The sequence below is a fragment of the Mus caroli genome, chromosome 15 (genome assembly GCF_900094665.2).
Source record: "Mus caroli chromosome 15, CAROLI_EIJ_v1.1, whole genome shotgun sequence".
Taxonomy (NCBI): domain Eukaryota; kingdom Metazoa; phylum Chordata; class Mammalia; order Rodentia; family Muridae; genus Mus; species Mus caroli.
This window is the reverse complement of record NC_034584.1, coordinates 16,499,521-16,517,994: the sequence shown is the minus strand read 5'-3', so window position 1 is coordinate 16,517,994 and position 18,474 is coordinate 16,499,521. Positions and strand designations below refer to the sequence as shown.

Here is an 18,474-nt window from a genome sequence, read left to right as displayed (position 1 = left end):
CACTAAGCCCTTTACATCCACCGCCATCCTTTATCTGAGATAAAGCAATACTATCTTTATATAGTTGCTCACCTGTAGTGCAACTGGTTACTCTCAAGTTTTGCCATGCAACCTGAGCCAGAATAATGATTTAAAATGCAAATTAGATCTTAACTGAAGCCTTCAGCCTCATGTCCTTTGTTAGATTCATGCGGTACCTTTTAATAAAACACAAAGTCTCTGTCATGGTCAGCGTGTAGCTTTATGATATAGAGAAATCCAATCTCGTAAAGCATTTATGTCACTTTGTTTTGTATGTCATTCAGCTTTTGTTTGGTCTTCAACATCCTTTTCCCCATATGCTACTATTAGTATATATTTAACATGTACATACATGCATAAGTACTGCCTGAACATCATTATTTATTCTCGTGTCTTGAAAGATGATCATTCTAACATGTCTCTAAGCACTTATTTTTCTCAGATAGATACAATTACAATATTTAATTTTCTAGTGGGAAGCTCTTCTTGAATGTTATATTTTAACTCATCCTCTCTTCACATTATTTTCCAAGTTTTCTTTTTCTTCATTTATCAGGAACTACATTACTCAAACTAAGTCTGTCCCTTGGCTTTATTTCACAAGCCACTCCTTAATAATTGCGAAATTTTAATTAGAACTGCATCTTAGTTCTGTTTAGTCTTCATGCTTTGACTGACAATGCCCAAAGCTGATTCCTAGAGGATAGCAACAACTTTCTCCTCACCTTGAGATAGTGTATAATCTGAGCTATTACACTGATAGTATTCTATGATCCAATCTTGACTGGCACATCCTCACAAAATAGTAAGATGCACACAGCATGGTGCAGGGTTACATGTTTAGCACTGCCATTTCCGTTATAGTCTTTTTACTGCATCCCACTGACAGACTGACACAATAGATTACACATGTTTTTCCCAAGGAAATAGAACTGTTTTGCCTCTGCTTCCTTTTTCATCTTTCAAGATGTACAGCACCTCAGAATGTTTTCTTTTATAAACATATTAGGTTGGAGATTCATAGCATAGATCTATCCATTCCTTTATTTATATCCAATCTTTCTTCTGACCATTTTTTTATTTCCACGTAGATAGCTAAGATCCTTGAAAATAGCGTTGTACATATAGGAAACAGAATCCTAACTTGGTTTGGAGAATACCAGGCAGTCACAGCAAGAGGGCATGTCTGAAATGAAAATGTTGTCAATCAAGCATGGTGTAGGAGAACCTTACTCAAAATTAACCAAAGTGAAAAAAGATTTATGTCTGTCATTAAAAATTAAACGAGGAAATTTCCAAAACACAACCCCAATGACTCATTATCTAAGGTCAACAATTTATAAAAGGGACCTCATAGAGCTGGAAAGCTTCTGTAAGGCAAAGAGCATAGTCAATAAGACAAATTGGCAACCTACAGATTGGGAAAAAAAATCTTCACTAACCCCACATCTGATAAAGGGCTAATATCCAAAAGATATAAAGAACGCAAGAAGTTAATCACCAAAAAAACAAACAACCCAATAAAAAATGGGGTATAGAACTAAACCTAGAATTCACAACTGAGAAATCTCAAATGGCTGAGAAGCACCTAAAGAAATGTTTAAAGTCCGTAGTAATCAGATAAATGCAAATCAAAGCAACCCTGAGATTCTACCTTACACCAGTCAGAATGGCTAAGATCAAAACCTCAGGTGACAACATATGTTAGAGAGGATGTGGTGAATAAGGAACACTCCTCCATTGCTGGTGGGATTGCAAACTGGTATAACCACTCTGGAAATCGACCTGGAGGCTCCTCAGAAAATTGGAAATAGTTCTACCTGAAGACCCAGCTATGCCACTCTTGGGAATATACCCAAAAGATGCCCCACCATGCCACAGAAGCACATGTTCCACTATGTTCATAGTGGCCTTATTTGTGACCGCCAGAAGCTAGAAACAACCTAGATGTCCTAAGCCAAAAGAATGGATACAGAAAATGTGGTTCATTTACACAATGGAATACTACTCAGCTATTAAGAATGAGGGCATCCTGACATTTGCTGCAGGCAGACCTATGGAATTAGAAAATATCATCCTGAGTGAGGTAACTCAGACCAAGAAGAACATTCATGTATGTACTCACTAATAAGTGAATATTAGCCAAAACAAAACAAAACAAAACAAAACATAACAAAACAAAAACCAAACCAAAACAAACAAAAAAAACCTAACAACAACAACAAAACATACAGAATGTACAAGATACAGTCCACAGAATTCAAAAGGCTCATCAAACAGAAGTGCCCAAATGAGGATGCCTTAGTTTCACTTGGGAGAGACAAGAAAGCAATCACAAGTGGGGAGGGATGGAGGGATGGAATTGGGACGGGAAAGTGGACATGGTCAGGGGCAGTGGGGCTTAGACGGGAACCTGATCTGGTATTGGGTGAGGGAAAAGGACTGAAGCCCTGAGGGCCAGCGGAAAGAATGTAAACAGGAAACCTCAGGAAATAGGAGGTTGGTGGAACCAACCAGAATGCACCAGAGACCTGGGAGGTAAGAAACTTCTAGGACTCATAGGGAGGGACCTTTGATGAAATGCCCATCAGCAGGGAGAAGGAACTTATGGAGCCCACCTCCAGGAGGAAGACAGTGGGGTGATGGATAGAGTTGCCATCCCACAGCCATACCTCTGACCCATAACTCTTTCTGTCTGAAAGAATTACGGGGATGGAAATGGAGAGGAGCCTGAGGAAAAGAAGGTCTAGCAATAGGTCCAAAGTGGGGTCCAGCTGAAGGGGAGGTCCCAAGGCCTGACACTTTTACCGAGTTTGTGGAGGGCTAAAAAAGGGGAGGGGGTTCTATCAAAACTGTCCTCAGAAAGACCCAACAAGCAGCTAAAAGAGTCAGTTGCAGATATTTGTATCCAACCAATGGACAGAAGCAGGTGACCCCTGTTGTTGAATTAGGGAAAGGCTGAAAGAAGCTGAGGAGAAGGGTAATCTGGAGGACCAGCAGTCTTAATTTATCTGGACCCCTGAGATCTCTCAAACACTGGACCACCAAACAGACAGCATACACCAGCTGATATGAGGACCCCAACACACATACAGTAGATGACTCCCAGGTCTGTGTTCACTGAGAGATGAAGCACCTAACCCTCAAGAGACTGGAGATTCCAGGGAGTTTAGAGGTCAGATTGGGTGGGGGATGGGAACATCCTCGTGGAGATGGGGTGGGGTAAAGAGAAAGTGTGGGATGTGGAGCAATCAGAGGGTGGATGGGGGTGAGCAGGGAATGGAATATGAAGTGTAAAAAATGAATTATAAATAAAATAAAATTAAATCATCCATTTTTCTGATATAATTATGTGTAGATGTCGTGTATTCACTGTAAATAACTTGGCCTTCTATACTTATGAATTTTTTATTGAAATACTGATATTTTAAGTGTTATTTTGCCATTTAAAGAATTTGAATTATACTCTCCTTTAAATGTGTTCTGAAATATTTTGAAATACAGTATTGGAAGTTTCAGTAACAGAATGAAGCCTTCCTCTCCCTGAACTCTGGGCAGAAAAAAACAAAAAACAAACAAAAAAACCCAACAACTTTATTTAAAATATATAAAAATACATATTTAAATTGATGTTGGTGATAATGATTAGCTCTTGAAGTCTGTATTTTTATATTCCTCTTATTAGTATTTCTGCAAATAAACAACTAGGTCATGGCAAGTCTTATCCTTAATATTTAGCTATTGAAACTAGTATTGCAAGCATCCAGGCTTCCTTCAGCAAGAACTGTTAGTCTAATTGGTCTTACTCTAAGACCAGCCATCCTAAACATTAATAGAAAACTTGACTTAACATAATCTTGCAACACTGCTGTCCATGCTTCTGAATCCTAAAGAAAAAGCCTCAATCTGGACAGTTCAAAACAGCCTCTAGTAGATATTTTCAGTCATAAACGTGGATGAATCATTAATATCTTGTCCAGAAAGTGACATTTTTCACTGGTAATTAAACTTCTGTAATAGGGTGATAATTGGCAAGGCTATGATTGGTACAAACAAAATGGCTATGATTGGTCAAACAGCTCCTTTGGTGTGTGAAGAGGCTGACCAGATGAGCTCGGTGAATTGATTGGGAAGTGCCTTCTTTACTTACACCTAATCCAGTGTTCTAACATCACAGTCTGTAATTTCTCCTCTGGAAGGGTCTTTTCCCACATATTTATTATAATATGGATTGTAGATAGGAGGAAAGAGCTGGATCAGAGAATGCAGCTGCAATGAACAGTAGTGATTCTGGGCTAAAGACTAACTCAGCAACTAACCAAACACAGAAACACAGTATCCTGCCCACTGTAAACCTGATACTACCTGACCTACAGAAACTGATACTTCCCAATATCTAACCTCTGAGGCTGAGCTCAGAAATATCAGAAATATTGAGACTTCCTCCTGACCTCCTTCTTGAGAACCTGAGACCTCTTTTTCTGAGTATAAAACAAACACTTCTGGGTATAAAACTTAGGTTCCTGCTTGGCAGTTGAAGATGAGGAGATGGACCACTCACCCAGTGAGGAAACTGTACTATCCAGGAGCCTTCAGGTACTAAATGAATGGTCTCTGGCTGTCCCCAGGGCCCAATCCCCAAACCAGTGGTGATGTGGTCTCTCACTTCTGATTCCATAAACATGAAATGCTACTGAGTTGTCCTGACAATGATAACTAAATTGTGGAAGAGTTCATCTCTCTGATTGTTGAAGCCTGTGACATAGAAGAAAACCAAGAGGCTTTGGTCACCAGATAAACTCCCAAGAACCATCAAGTTGTTCAGGGTAGTTATTTTATATTCTAAGCTGAGAGCTATAGCACTGGCTGATCCCAATGCCAAAGAGTTGTTAACAAGGACTTTAAGAGGAGATGGTGTCATGTTCTGCTGTATCTGTCTCCCTGGATAATAATGAGGGCTGGAAAACATTGAAAGATGAGAAAGAGGCAGAAGAGGAACATAATATAGTGGTTTCATCCTACTCATGACTTCCATTCAGGTAAAGAAAATGAGCCCCTAGTCACCAGATTGGTGATCTGCCTTCTTGCTATTTGGAGGGAATAGAGGAGACTTTAACATGGATATGATGAAATTATTATAAAAAAAATTGGCAATACACTTAAAATGTATATAAAAGGATACCAGTAAACAATTTTACAAAAGAAAATAGCCAAATCCAAAGAACCATTTGAAAATATGTATGCCTACCATGGATTCATCTAAAAATAAAAACTACAGTGACTACTATAGGGTTATAAAGGTCTTAAAAATCATGAAATATATCTGAATAACTGAAAATAGAAAAATATCTGAACACACTGAATTTGTGAACATAGCTCTTAGAATTGTATATTGGCAAAAGTCCATTCTGTAAGTGTTCAGCAACATTTCCCACAGTGGAACATCTGTCAATACTGTGAACGTAGCAATAGAGCACCTGGGATACACTTCCAAGAAGTGAATGCACCTGTGGGGCATGTGTGTGTATGTCTACACCTTGGTTCCTCTTAGGATTTGTGTCCTTTAAGCCATAAATAATACAATATCTAGAATATACCTGAGAGAGGGCATTACATCTGACGCTTGAGTGTTTAAGTGTTTAAGATATTAGGCATCTTGGTTTCACTTAGGACTTATGCATTTTACTATTGATCACATATGAGTGAGTCTTCAAAAGTATTATTTCCAAAAAAAGTAATAATCAGAGCTCCATTGTAGCAGAGAAAGCATTGGTTCTTCTTGTAACACAATTTCCCATTTCTACTGAAGCTCCCTGTGTCTTCTAGTTAATTACCTCAGGTACATGAATTTTTATTGCTCCATTATTCACAGTATTATGATTTAGCTAGTCCACATTTTAAAACTAATTTGATAGGGAAATATTTTTATGGTGACATTTATAACCAACAAATGAATTATAATTCTAAATTTATTTCTAATGTGTTTAATCAGAGTTTCACAATGCATAAACTCAAATTCATTCAAAGTGAGGAATAAAGAAAAGAATTATAAGGGCATGGAGAGGAATAACTGGTAAAAGATAGGAATCTTATGTCCTAAATTATTATCAGCCATCTTGAGTTTTATATTACAAATGAAAAGGAGAACATATACTAACTTAAGTAAGACTCTATGTTGCTTACCAAAAAAGTCAACAGTGAAAGATGTTAAATGGGTTAGTATGTAAAATCATAGTAAGCCTTTATAACTTAATACAAATTTACAAAAAAATAAAACAAAATCCCTCTTTGAGAATAATGACAGATTTTTGAAATATGTATGCCATTTGATTTGCTCTTGAATCAAGCAAAAATTTGGGGGCAATATTTACTGTTTTTCATTAGGTTAGTTTTCTATACCTTTATAAAAGAGACAAAGCCCATTGGTTAAACTATCACAATTTATTCTCTTAAAGCTCTATGGGGGAGAATACAAGTGTCAATGATACTAGACTAAAACCTGTCACTTAATGTAACAGTCTATTATGTCCAAATTGCTCCTCCGAGCTTGGCACAAAATGGAGGACTCTTTTTTTCCCAGCAGTGATTCTCCTTCTTTGACTTTTCTGAGGATCCTGATGCCCTCACCCTCTATCTGAGGAGAGTCCTATAATCCTTGGCAAACCTACAAGTTCTCCTTCCTCTTTCCAGATAAGAACTCACCTTGCAAGTACTTGGGAATACAGGAGTGACTGCATGCAAATGAGGCATTTCCAGTACTTTAAACTCCAGCCAATGATTTACATTCACCCTGAAAACTCCTTCCCTCTCCCCATGGCTCAAATATAGCATTTGTTAAGCTCAAATCAAGTGTTTAATCATCTAGGGAGTCAACCCCCAACCTCCACCTTCCCCATAGTCACCCCCAGTTGGATCAAGATCTTTCAGACCTCACCCACTTCCAGACTCTGCTTCATCCTTCCAGTCGGGTAAGCAGCTGGGACCTAGACACCGTCGGGAAGGAAATGGAGGACATAGAACCACAACTGTCCTTTAACACACATACCACAGTAGGATGTTAGCAAACATGCTTTTCATTCTAGAATATTTGAGGAGAGAACTCAGGTTCAGCTTCTAAAACTAGCTGTTACTCTTTCAGTTGGCTCAAACTCTCAGGTAGGTTACAGAAGACCAGGAGGGATGCTGAATGTATTGAGAGGAGCCAGAGACAGATACGATATGGCTGAATCCTTCCAGGAGGAGGGGCCACACAGATCTGGCACTAACAGATTGTGGCAGACACCTAGTCACACCAGGACAGTAATAGGCACATTCACTGATGGGGATATAGGCTGCACAGGTATAAACACATAGTACCGCAGAAAGATACACAGAGCTGCAAAAAGATAGCTGAAGACACTTGCCCCAGACCTCAAGCCAGATTTTTATATAGACTTACAAAAAACATGGCATTCTGTAATGTCATCTTGACCCATGATACCTTTTTTTGTTCCCTTCATATAAAACCCAAACTATGCATTGTGTTTATCTTACACTGAATGTAGAATTCTAATTATGCAACATACTTTACTTGACCTTCTTTACATAAGGAAACTAAAAACACTGGCTGAAAAATAAACACAGCTGTATAAACAATACAGAGACTACAACAATGTCCTTTAGTATAGTTGATTCCTTATTCCAAAAGAAGGCCCCTTACCTTCTAGTTCTCTGTCTCTGGTTTAGCACAAGTAAAGGGGGCACTACTGAGTCTTTGGCTTTATTTGCACTGCCTCAATGTTTATGTTCCAGAATCACTTTTCAAACAACTGAACCTCAACAAAGAACTCTTTTTCTATATACGTGTTACTGCCACAGAGTTTAGACTGGTCTTTTAATGTAAAGGTATATTTTACTCTGGATAGAGTAAAACTTATTATTTATTATATTTATTATGGACAGAATGTTGACATATTATGGAAGTTAGTTTAAATACAATAGGATTTATAACTATTTCTAAAAAGGAACATGATAAGAAATAAACTGTAGCAATTGCAGGAGGCTTGTTCTGAATAAAATAAAGCTTTACTGACCAGCCTTTCACAGTACTTTATGCCTTCCTTGGAGGAAATGCAAAGACTGCAAATAGCATCATCCCAGCTGGTCACAATCTCTAGGAAAGAAGACATCCTCCCGTATAGAAAAAACATCATTGTGTCTCAAGAGTTCTATTGAATCTTTATTGCCCAGGCCCTTAATAAAACTCCTTCCCTGCCCTGTCAAGATCTGCTGAGTGAATCAGAGTCAGGAATAAGCAAACAGACAAAACAATCTTGCAGTATAGCAAAAGTGAGAACTACATTCCTCATAAATTAGGTAGTGGCACTGAAATAAATGATTCTTCATCATACTACAATTTTCTCCTAAGGAACGTCTTGTACAGGGAAAACAGCTCATATCTATCACACAGAGTTCAACAGTTCAAATTTGTCTTGAAGAATAGAAGGATCACTTGGTCTAAGGTTTCAAATTATCAGTGGCTCCTTTTCCCGATAGCAACCAAGTTAGTTGAATATCAGTGAAAGAATCGTGAAACAAAGAATTTGCTTAATTTTATCTATATCCATAAAAATAGAGCTTATTTTACCTATATGCTACATTTAAACAGCCAGTCACATTATAATTGTGGTGATTAAAATACATTGAATATATATTTGAAATCCCCAAACAATAAACAAAATGTTGTACATAACACAAATGCATCTTTTGCATATGTAACCAAATATAAAAACTTCTAAATGGAAGTTTTATAATTTTTTACATATGGAACCAAAAAAAATTAAAGAAATAATGCATTTTTAGGAAATATGTAATTATAGAACTGAAAACGTAGACAAAATATATTATGATTTTTTTAAGGTTACTCTGACTGCAAAACTTGGGTTACACTCAGTTGCTTATTGCTTTGTAGTGATATTCATTATTAACCAAGAAGGGTATAAAATCAGACAAGAACTCGTGTTCATCACTATATAAGAAAATCCAGTTTCCTTCCTTTTTAAAATTTTATTGGTGTGTGTGTGTGTGTGTGTGTGTGTGTGAGAGAGAGAGAGAGAGAGAGAGAGAGAGAGAGAGAGAGAGAGAGGACACCATGTGTGTGCAATGCTTGAGGAAGTCAGAGGAGCATGTCAGAGCTATCCTTCTAGCCTAGTTCTGAACCGTAGGGCTGGGGTGCTGCTGAGTGGTGAAGTTGGGTCTCCTGGAAGTCCGATAACTGCCCTTTCCAGTGAACCACTTCTTCAGCCCCTATCTAAATTATACATTACAGGAAGACGATGGTTATTTTATACTGTCTCTTGTCAGTCTCTGTTAGCAATTACACTTGTTAACTTTAATCCACTTTGACCAGTGACATCCTAACATCGTAAGTCCAGCTATTAGAAGTTAAGATCATTTTCACATTGTGAAGCTAGGTTAAATCCTGAGGACAAAAGTCCAATAATACTACAGCAATTTATTTTCTTTATCTAATTGAAAAATTTATATGAGTAGTGGAATTATATTTTCTTACTTAAGTTTATAATACTCCTTTCATGATTATCTCACTGTTTTATTAATTGGTTTCATTGTGAACGTATAATTATAAGTGGTTTTAAATAAAATGTTTTAATTCATATATTATTAAAATATATGTTTATAATTACTAGTCATGCTAAATACTTAAAATTAAAAATGATTTTTATATATAATTGCTTTAAAAAGTAGTAATTGTAAAAGTTATTGATTCAGTGGAGCATACTTTTCCATTGGGACAGACAAGTATCTAGACAATGAAAAGCAGTTAAAACTTTCATTATCATACATTAAGGAGTCACAGAGTCTGAATTCAGGAATATTCTAAGTTATTTGAGATTACATCATGGTAGACTTTGTAGTAAAATTCCTGCCTGCAAGTACAGCCTGATATTTTTAGTGTACAATTAGAGGAAGCAAAGAACCCTGTTTGTACAAACGGACAACCAACAATGAGGACACCTGACTATTCCAGAGCTACAGTATATCATTTAATTCAAGAAGAAGAAGAAGAAGAAGAAGAAGAAGAAGAAGAAGCAGAAGCAGCAGCAGAAGCAGAAGCAGAAGCAGAGCAGCAGCAGCTGCACACACAGTCACCTGACCATACTGGGAGTAATCAGCTTGTTATGAGGCACTGCTATTCTTAGAAAAACATCCATTTTTTTTTTCTTAAAGGTTTCTACAGGTTGTTTTTCTGTTTAGCATCACTTAATCTAGTACATTAAAAAATCCATACCATTTATTCAAAAATATTGAGAAAAACTTACATTTTATTGTCAAGACTTTAAATGGAATTTGGACCAGAAAATATCTGCAATATATTTTATTTTTATATATGTCAAGCTACCAATATGATATTTTAATACTTGAAACAATAAATATCTTCATAAATTCAATTAAAAAAAATTAACTACATATAGGTTACTCTACACTTAGTATAAGGACATTGAACAGATACTGATCCCATACATTACTTCACAAAACTTATGTTCTGTCAGTATATGTCGTCATTCCTTAAATATAATTTTCATTTCCATTAAGATGATTTTATGAATACAAGCAACAAAAGTTCAAAAGAAAATATTTAATAACAACAGTAAATAATAATTAGATGATATAATATTATCCTATAAAAATTCAAAAGAATTTTTGTTTGATGCTTAATATAAACTATGAATGAAACTAAATTTGCATAAAATCAGAGGTTAGAATATATTCCTTGTAAAAGACATACTTCAAAAAGGTATGTCAGTTTTTGTGTAAAGTAAACTATGAATTTTGTATTTCTTTGTATGGCCCTTCTTATGTCAAGCAACCTAGGAATTATATATTCACTTGTTCCTCTTTACATAATTAGAAGCCATATTTTAGATTCTACATGTGTGTAATCATACTAAAATATCAACTTGAATGAGAATTGTTTGCAATAGTCATCAATGGAGAATTGGAATAATAGGAACACAGTTATTTAGTGAATCATGACAGAAGGATGAAAAAATTCAGTAAGGGAAAACCAACCACCATGAGATGGAAAAGTGTAGTTTATTTTTAAATTATTAAAAAATTCTTTTCTATTTACATTTCAAATGTTATCCTCTTTCCTAGTTTCCCCTCCAAAAATCCCCTATACTTTCCCCCCTCTACCTGCTCACCAACCCACCCACTCCTGCTTCCTGGCCCAGGCATTCCCCTACACTGGGCATAGAACCTTCACAGGACCAAGGGCCTCTCCTCCCATTGATGACTGACTAGGTCATCCTCTGCTACATATGCAACTAAAGTCACGAGTCCCTCCGTGTGTTTTATTTGATTGGTGGTTTAGTCCCAGGAACCTCTGGGGGTACTGGTTAGTTCATATTGTTGTTCCTCCTATGGGGCTGTAAACCTCTTCAGCTCCTAGAGTACTTTCTCTAGTTCCTTCATTGGGGACCCTGTGCTCCCTCTAATGGATGACTGTGAGCATCCCCTTCTGTATTTGTCAGGCACTGGCAGAACCTCTCAGTAGACAGCTATATCAGGCTCCCGTCAGCAAGCTCTTGTTGGCATCTGCAATAGTGTCTGGGTTTGGTGGTCCTTTATGGGATGGATCCCCAATAACTGTTGGTATTGACCATTTTTGATATACTTAAATGTCCAGAAATAGCACTAAATCCTTGTTATGTAAAACTACTTCTGAGTTGGAAATGCTTATCACTCTGCTTTTATTACTACTCATGATAATATATCCATAATATGCCCGACATATTTGTGCAAATATTGTTCTAATATTTTAGAGCAGAATTATTTATAGATGTATAAAACTATATATATATATATATATATATATATATATATATATATACATGAATGAAAATGAAAGCTGATTAAAGACTAGGAGAAAAGAAGAGAGTATTGAGAAGAGAAGAATAGGAGCAGGGCTAAAGGGAAAGAATGCATGGGTGGAACATGGTCAAAGGTATAACTCACTTGAAATAAAATAGATTACATGAAATTCATTTTGTCAAATGAATGTGGTTTAATACACACATGCACACACACACACACACCCCACACACACAGACACAAAGTAACATCAATTAACGAAAAAGAGGCCATGAATTTGAGTTAGAGCAAGCAATGATACACATTAGTGGTTGGAGGGAACAAAGGAAATGTATAAAATTATGTATTTTTAATACAATGTCAAAAATTGTATATACTCGAGGTAAGTTTTTCTTATTGTGTAGATTTTTTTACATGAATGATGGTAGTATTACTTTATAGAAAACTTTTAGTGTGATGAAGTCACCTCTTGTGAATTATTATACCATCGAGGATCATGTTCACAAAGTTCATTTTTATCTTGTAACTTGAAGTCTGTTCCCTACATTCTCCTCTAACTCAGTCAAGGTATCAGTATTCATATATTTTGTATTCATATATTTGAACAACAGCTGCTGTTATATGTGCACAGGACCTACCAAAAAAGGCCTCTTGCTTGAACACCTTAGTCCCACATTAGCGACTAATTAATTCACAGCTGATTGGGAGAGAGTGGGTTTTATTCGTGGACTCAGCTTGTGAAAGGCAATGCAGGTTCAAACAGATGAACTCATATTCATCCACAAATACAGAGGATAAGGAGGAATCAATGGGTTTGCCAAAAGGAAAAGAAGAGGCAGCTCATCATAATGAGAGGGGAAGGTGAAAGAAGGGATAGAAAAGAAACTGGAAAGACAAAAGTGGGGGATGGATTGTATCCAATGTGTGCCATATATATGCCATATACATATACTTATACACACACACACACAGAGATAGATAGATAGAGAGAGAGAGAGAGAGAGAGAGAGAGAGAGAGAGAGCAATCAAGTAAAGTGGAACATACTAGAAAATTTAATCAGACAGAAACATACAAATAAATAGAATCAGGGTACATCTTTCTAAAACAATGAGCAATCTGACTAAGAATAGAAATTAAAGAGAAGGCAGCCATCAGCACCTTAGCAATGAGTTCTGTATGAAAAACAATGCAGGCCAACCCTTCCTTAAAGTATAAAATATTCATGCGTATGTGTGTGTGTGTGTGTTAGATTGTCAATAAAATCACCCACCTACACAACATTTCATTTGTATGACAATGGCTCAAAGCCAGTATATAAATAGACTCTTTGAATGCTGCCAATTAGTAGTAAGCCTTACAACAGTTTTGATGAAATTTGTTGTCAGCTGTTCCCTTCCCCGAAGATGAGATTCTGGCAGAGGCTTCTCGATCTTTTCACTGGGAAGTGTTTACTAATATGCTGCAAGTGGCTTGCTGGGCAGAGACAGAAAAACAATCAGGAATGCTGCCAATGTTTATGTATTTATAACTACATAGTCACTCTTCCCCAACAGTGAGACCATGCATATTCCCAAGCTCTTTGCAAGGTCAGGGAAAACAACCACCATCAAAAGTTCTTCTAAGTTTTTACCAATTAGAAACCACGGCATGAATTTACTTTCTTATTAACAATCTGAAACATATTTATACCTTTGGTTCATGTTTTCATTCTGTAAATATAGCTAAAAGATTCTAAACATAGAAAAAAAAATGCTGGACTATTATTAAGATATCACAGCAGGTACGGGGACTTGTTACCAAGTCAGACAATCTGATCTTGATCTGTGGAATATCTGTATTGGCAAAAAGAGAGAACAACTTTTGGAGCCTGTCCTCTGACCTCTCTGAGCTGACACCTGTGTGTGCTTTAAAAAATACAAATAAAAGCATCCCTCATCAATACGAACAAACAGCTGAAAGTCACACTATATCTTACCATTAGGTGATTAATTTCCTCTTGGTCTGAGGCTGTATGTGTTCACAATTGTGTACTCTGATTCATATTACTATGGATCCTGCATATTTGGGAAGAGAGGCTGTAGCTAGTTACCATTTCATATGAATGGCATGCCAACTAATGTGTTTATAATGTCTTTGATTTCTATCAGGCCTCCTAATATAAGGGTTTATAATGTCATGGAACCCTATCCCGGGCCCTCTTGTGGCGTCACCTAGAAGGTGGGGACCAAGATTCAGTCCGGCGCGGTTGCCGGTGTTTGTAGGTGGACTCATGCTCGCTCACGCTCTTCTGCTACCGGTTTTTCTCTACCTGGGAGGACCTTGGTTGTCCACCCGTGGGTAGGCAGTGGAGTGCCATGAAGCGGGCAGCGATGTGGCTTTGGACCTTGAACAAGGGGTTTCTTACTCATGGCAGAGGACTATCTCAAGGATCGAAATACAAAGTAAGTGAGCCCTTACACATCCATCAAGTTCAAGACAAGCTGCGGGAGATAGTAGGCGTATCCACAGTCTGGAGAGACCATGTAAAAGCAATGGAGGAAAGGAAGTTACTTCATAGTTTTTTGCCTAAATCACAGAAAGTCCTACCACCGAGGAAAATGAGGGATAGTTACATCGAAGTTCTCCTACCTTTGGGTACTGACCCTGAACTACGAGACAAATATGTGACTGTTAAAAATACAGTAAGATTTGGCAGAATTCTTGAGGACCTTGACAGCCTAGGAGTTCTTGTTTGCTACATGCACAACTGCAATCATTCTACCAAGATGTCTCCTTTATCAATAGTTACAGTCCTGGTGGACAAGATTGATATGTGTAAACACAGCTTAAGCCCTGAACAGGACATTAAGTTCACTGGCCATGTTAGCTGGGTTGGAAATACATCCATGGAAGTGAAGATGAAAATGTTCCAGCTGCACGATGATGAGAAATATTGGCCTGTTTTGGATGCAACCTTTGTAATGGTGGCTCGAGATTCTGAAAATAAGGGGCCGGCATTTGTAAATCCACTTATTCCGGAAAATAAAGAAGAAGAAGAGCTCTTTACACAAGGAGAATTGAACATGAGCCGAAGGATTGCCTTTGGCACCAGTTCATTACTGAAAGTGGCTCCCAGTTCTGAAGAGAGGAATATCATACATGAACTGTTTCTTAGCACACTGGATCCAAAGACTATAAGTTTTCAGAGTCGAATTTTGCCTCCAAAGGCAGTGTGGATGGAGGACACAAAACTCAAGAGCTTGGATATTTGTCACCCTCAGGAACGGAACGTATTCAATCGGATCTTTGGTGGTTTTCTTATGAGAAAAGCATATGAACTTGCATGGGCTACTGCTTGTAGCTTTGGAGGTTCTCGGCCATATGTGGTAACAGTAGATGATATCATGTTTCAGAAGCCTGTTGAAGTTGGTTCATTGCTCTTTCTTTCTTCACAGGTATGCTTCACCCAGGACAATTACATTCAAGTCAGAGTCCATAGCGAAGTGTTCTCTCTTGACAGTCGTGAGCATATGACCACCAATGTCTTTCATTTTACATTCATGTCAGAAAAAGAGGTACCCTTGATTTTCCCTAAAACATATGGAGAGTCCATGTTGTATTTAGATGGACAGCGACATTTCAAGTCTATGAGTACCCCAGTGACCTCGAAAAAGGACTACCCTGTGGAACCCTAGGAAAATCTCACTTGTTGCAAACTAGCACTCCCGACACTGTGACATAGTGCCTAATAAAGGTGTGCTGAGAAAAAAAAATAATAAAAAACAAATAAATAAAATGTCATGGAATTTTAAGAACCTGTTCACAAATTTGCCTTAAAATTGAAATATGTTTCAAGGATAAATATTTCTTTTTTTTTTCAGTTTTAAAAATGCTTCTTTATTCCTAAGAATTCCATCTATGTGTACAATGAGTTGTGGTCATGCATAGATAGTATACATGTATACTTGTAATCCTTTCCATGTCTTTCCTAAAACTTCACCCATACTCACAACACATTCTCATCTGAACTCCATGTCTTCAAGCAAGCCAGCAACCAACCACACTCCCAAAGTGCAGTCAGAGTGCAGTCAGCTGCCCGTGTGCAGGGCTTCATGGCCATCTGCTGAAGTGTGGGACAACTAGTGGCCACACCCTCAGCAAAGAATGGTTCCTCCTGCCCCAGCCAAGAGCTCAGATATATATTCTGATACTAATCATTATCGTTAATTTTGTTTATTGACATTACTTCATTTTCAATTTAAATTCACCTTCAGGTTGTAACAAGTAATTAGAAAAGGATACATAATATTGAACTAAAGTTGTCTATATTAGTATATTATAAACAGGAAGGGAATATATTTATTACATTATAATAATGAATTGATTCACTCATGATTTAATAAAATAAATTCAGCTAACATGAAAAAACTAATTTCTTTTTTTAATATAAACTGAAATATTCACTCTTTGTCTCAAATTTAAATTTTGCTGTCAGTAATCCATCTTACACTTAAATTATAATTTTGATTACATAAAACAATTTTATCTCTTGTTTTTCTAATTTGTACAGTTAAATATTTTACAAGTTGTCATAAGCCATGTCTTTCTGTTACTTTATTTTATCTGTCTTTTGATGTCCTTGTTTAATTTTCTATCTCTGTGTCAATATTTACTGTATCAAAACTCTCTCTTTCCTTTGTTTTTTTCTGTAAACTCTATCTTTGTACATACATTTGTGTCTGTACCAAATGTCTCCCTCTCTCTTTTCTCCCTCCTGGATTGCCTTTGTGTTTATATTTATGGTACTTCCATATTTTTTTTTCCTGTGTTCTGAGTTTACATTTGATGCCTTACGATTTGTGGTTGACTTGTGTCCCACATCTATTGTTTACTGGCCCTTTTTCTCTAGATAATGAAAATTAAGTTTTTCCTTTTAGTAATTTTTTTTCACAAAGAATCTATTCTCAAATGCAGCATAGCAACATACCCCCTTTTCCTTTTATAACAGATTGATTCAATGATTGAAACAGAATTAATTTTATGCCCAAAAAGATGCAGTTTCAACTCAACTGGTGACAAATGTTTGTGTATGTTTTTAACTCATTCAAAACAAAGTTACCCCATAATAACTTCTGTGATGGTTTGTATATTCTTGGTCAGGGAGTGGCACCATTTGGAGGTATGGCCTTGTTGGAATAGGTATGACCTGGTTGGAGTAGGTGTGTCACTGTGGGTGTGGGCTTAAGATCCTCACCATAGTTGCCTGGAAGTCAGTCTTCCACTAGCAGCCTTTGGATGAAGATGTAGATCTCTCAGCTCTGCCTGTGCCATGCCTATCAGGATACTGCCATGCTCTCACTTTGGTGATAATGGACCAAACCTCTGAACTTGTAAGCCAGCCCCAATTAAAAGTTGTTTTTATAAGTCTTGCCTTGGTCATGGTGTCTGTTCACAGCAGTAAAACCCTAACTAAGACAACTTCCAATCACTAAATAAAATTCACATTTAAACAGTTGGGTCTACAGTTAAGTTTGATATAGACAAAGAAGTCAGTATTGAAAAGAGAGAAGGAATAAACATCTGAGTTGTCCATCTAATGTACATTTTCCCCTATTTCCTCTCTAAGGACTAGGAGGGGTAAAATGCATACAACCCATCCAACCTCTCCAATTTCTGCCAAGCCAGCCATCAAATATGGTCAAGTGATTTAGACCTGACCAAAGAAATGTGAGCAGAAATCACTGAAGCTTTATTTCACTGAAGCACACTTAGTTCTTAGCTATAAATTCCAAGAGGCTTTCTACTAACATTTCAAGTATTAGGAGAGCACTGGAAAGTGAAAGAAGCTAAATCCTGTGTTCAAGTAGATATACAGATTAAGGGAGTGCTGACTTCAGGGCAAGATCTCACCCAATAAGCTAACTGTTTATGCTTTTGAGTTGAACAAGTGGTAGTAATAGCTAGGCATTATTTTTACTTGTTTATTATTTTCATTTGTAATTTTATTCTGAAATAAACTACAATCCAGTAAACCATTTTGATACACACACCTTTAATCCCAGGAGACCAAGGCAAACAGATCTCTGAATTCAAAGCCAGCCTGGGGCAGAGGAAGTTCTAGCTGAAGAAAAGCTTAAATCCAGGTGTGGTGGTACAAGTCTTTTATCCCAGCATTCAGGAGACAGAGCCTTGGAGATCTCTGAATTGAAGATCAATCTATAGAGCACATTCCAGGATAGCTAAGCTTAGGTAGGCAGTGAAAGAGGCTGAAAATAGAAAGGTAGTGATTATTTAATAGAACAAGGGGGCCATGATCCAGCTCCAACAAGCAGAAGAAAGCAGCTTCAGTCATGTGGATTTAGAATCAAGAATAAAAGGGACCACTGGGCCAACTGATGCTAGTTAGCTGGAACTAAGAAATTACCAGCATTCATGAGGTAAACTCTTCTGGAAAGTTCTTTCTGAGAGCACAAAGAAGCCATTTACAGATATAGCCAAGATTGTACTTCTTGCTGCAGTTGGACTTGGTAATGTGTAAGAATCACCCAGGTGATACTGGTTTTGAAGTTGGAGTCATGGATTGCAGCTGAGGCTTGGCA

General features: G+C 37.1%; 2 protein-coding genes across 3 annotated transcripts in view; one reads left to right on the top strand and one right to left on the bottom strand.

Annotated features, from left to right (window-relative positions):
- Cdh12 (cadherin 12) overlaps positions 1-18,474 on the bottom strand; it is a 1,068,420-nt gene that overhangs the window by 863,110 nt on the left and 186,836 nt on the right. The window lies entirely within an intron of this gene.
- LOC110310667 (acyl-coenzyme A thioesterase 9, mitochondrial) lies at positions 14,137-15,666 on the top strand. The gene has a single exon (XM_021183781.2). It carries the CDS (start codon positions 14,251-14,253, stop codon positions 15,568-15,570), a length of 1,320 nt encoding a protein of 439 aa, XP_021039440.1. The 5' UTR covers positions 14,137-14,250; the 3' UTR covers positions 15,571-15,666.

Excerpts from the sequence above, each read along its gene's own strand:
- LOC110310667 (XM_021183781.2), top strand. The coding sequence starts at position 14,251 with ATGAAGCGGGCAGCGATGTGGCTTTGGACCTTGAACAAGGGGTTTCTT.